At 50.2% G+C, this 1,652-nt stretch overlaps 1 protein-coding gene across 1 annotated transcript; it reads right to left on the bottom strand.

The window, feature by feature from the left end:
• Positions 1–36: 36 nt before the first annotated feature.
• DACRYDRAFT_106036 (uncharacterized protein) lies at positions 37–498 on the bottom strand (the record flags this gene model as incomplete). The annotated part of the gene is made up of 1 exon (XM_040768187.1): positions 37–498. One exon carries the CDS (start codon positions 496–498, stop codon positions 37–39), a length of 462 nt encoding a protein of 153 aa, XP_040630773.1.
• Positions 499–1,652: the final 1,154 nt, after the last annotated feature.

The following is a 1,652-nucleotide window of genomic DNA, read 5'->3' as shown; positions in this document are numbered from 1 at the left end:
CCCCCCCCCCACCTTCAGAGAGGAGGAGGTTATGACTCAGAGACCTTTGTCATATCCATCACAGTCGTCAGAACTGTAATCAAGAGAGATGTCTTTCTCAGAAGGGACATCAACATGCAATGGCCCTGCAATAGCAGGGGTGCATTCATTGCTCCAGAGGAAACCATGTGGTTTCAAACCCAAGGGAGGGAGATCCACCTGGGGAGGTGGAACAGTTGCAGATTGATACACCTGCATCCAGAGCAAGTTGTTCTGGGAATCGAAGTCCAGAAGTGCCTTCACTGCATCCTTGTCAAGGATGTGCTTGTGGAAGGAGCCACCAACATGCTGTGTCTTCCTGGCACTATGGCCAAAGTAGCCAACCCATGTGGCTAGTTTCCCTCCTTGCAGCCCACTGGCTGTAAACTCATGCACAATGGCAATGATGTCCCAGGTGCACTGGTCATTGACAATGCAAAGTGCACACTGGAAGCATGCAGACATGCTCCAATGGGGCATGGGGAGCTCAGGGATTTTTGCTGCACAGGCAAGGTCCTTGAAGCAATCTTCAGAGGAGAAGAGGTCTGTGCAGACCTCGTAGAATGCATTGGCATCTCTGCAAACAAATAATTTGTTATCATTGTGGGGACAATGATCTTTCAAGAACTTCCAGAGATGGAGGTCTGGGATGTAGTAGCATCCATCCCATGAGCAGCAAATGCCTGCCCCCTTATTGGTGTGGGGGTTTATTTTGGTCCCAATTTGACTGAGCATCTTCTTATACTTGGACCATAGTAGTCCAAATTGGGGCCCATAGTGGGGTCAGATGGCCCAGTAGGCATCTGCTGTCTCCATGCACCTTGCCCAGCAAGGTGAATTGTGCTTGCAAATAGCACCTAAGTGTCTGGGAGTCAAGATGTACTCCCATGGCTTCCCCTTATCATAAGGAGAGAGGCCATGTGGCAGGTGTTTACTGCCAGTGATTGCTATGCCCATAGGGGCAAACTGCAGCAGCAAGGTGTATGCCATCTCATCCTTTGGACTGGATGATTTGCCAGATGAGCTGGCAACCACTGTGCTATATGTCTTGCTGATGGCAGAGATGTGTGAGGAGGATGTAGCAGTCACAAGAGACTGCATCTTCTGTGGGCATGCAGATGGGAGCTTGTCCACGGTGGGACATTTACCAAGGGTGACAGCAGAGACCTTTGCAACTGGAGGAACCCTTGTGACAGTGGAGACCTTCGCAACAGCAGAGGTTGTTGAGGCAGGCACTGGGGCCTCCTCAATAGGGCCAACATCCATTGGGATGTTGAATAAGTCATCTGCTTTGTGAGAGGCAGAAGGAGGAGCCACTGTCAGGGCACCAGCTCATTGCTTGGTCAAGAGACATGACTAAGCCTTTATGACATGGAAGTAGCTGGTATACCTTGGCATGTGCTGGAACCTGCTGGAAGGATTGGATGGTCAGGTGACCTGCTGTGCATGGCTGTGCATGACCTCATATGACCTCATCCTTGGTCATATGACCTGATCACCTGACTAGGCTGAGTAAGCAAGATGTTCTAGCAGGTTCCACCACAGAGGTATAAATATAAGGCCTACTCTGCCTGGGGACTGTCTCTTCAGACTTGGTCTCTTAGGATCATCCACAGGTACCTATACTGTAGATA

Source organism: Dacryopinax primogenitus (assembly GCF_000292625.1).
Source record: "Dacryopinax primogenitus strain DJM-731 SS1 chromosome Unknown DACRYscaffold_5, whole genome shotgun sequence".
In the NCBI taxonomy this organism is placed as follows: Eukaryota; Fungi; Basidiomycota; class Dacrymycetes; order Dacrymycetales; family Dacrymycetaceae; genus Dacryopinax; species Dacryopinax primogenitus.
The sequence above is the reverse complement of the archived record's forward strand: the minus strand, read 5'-3'. Positions and strand labels throughout refer to the sequence as shown.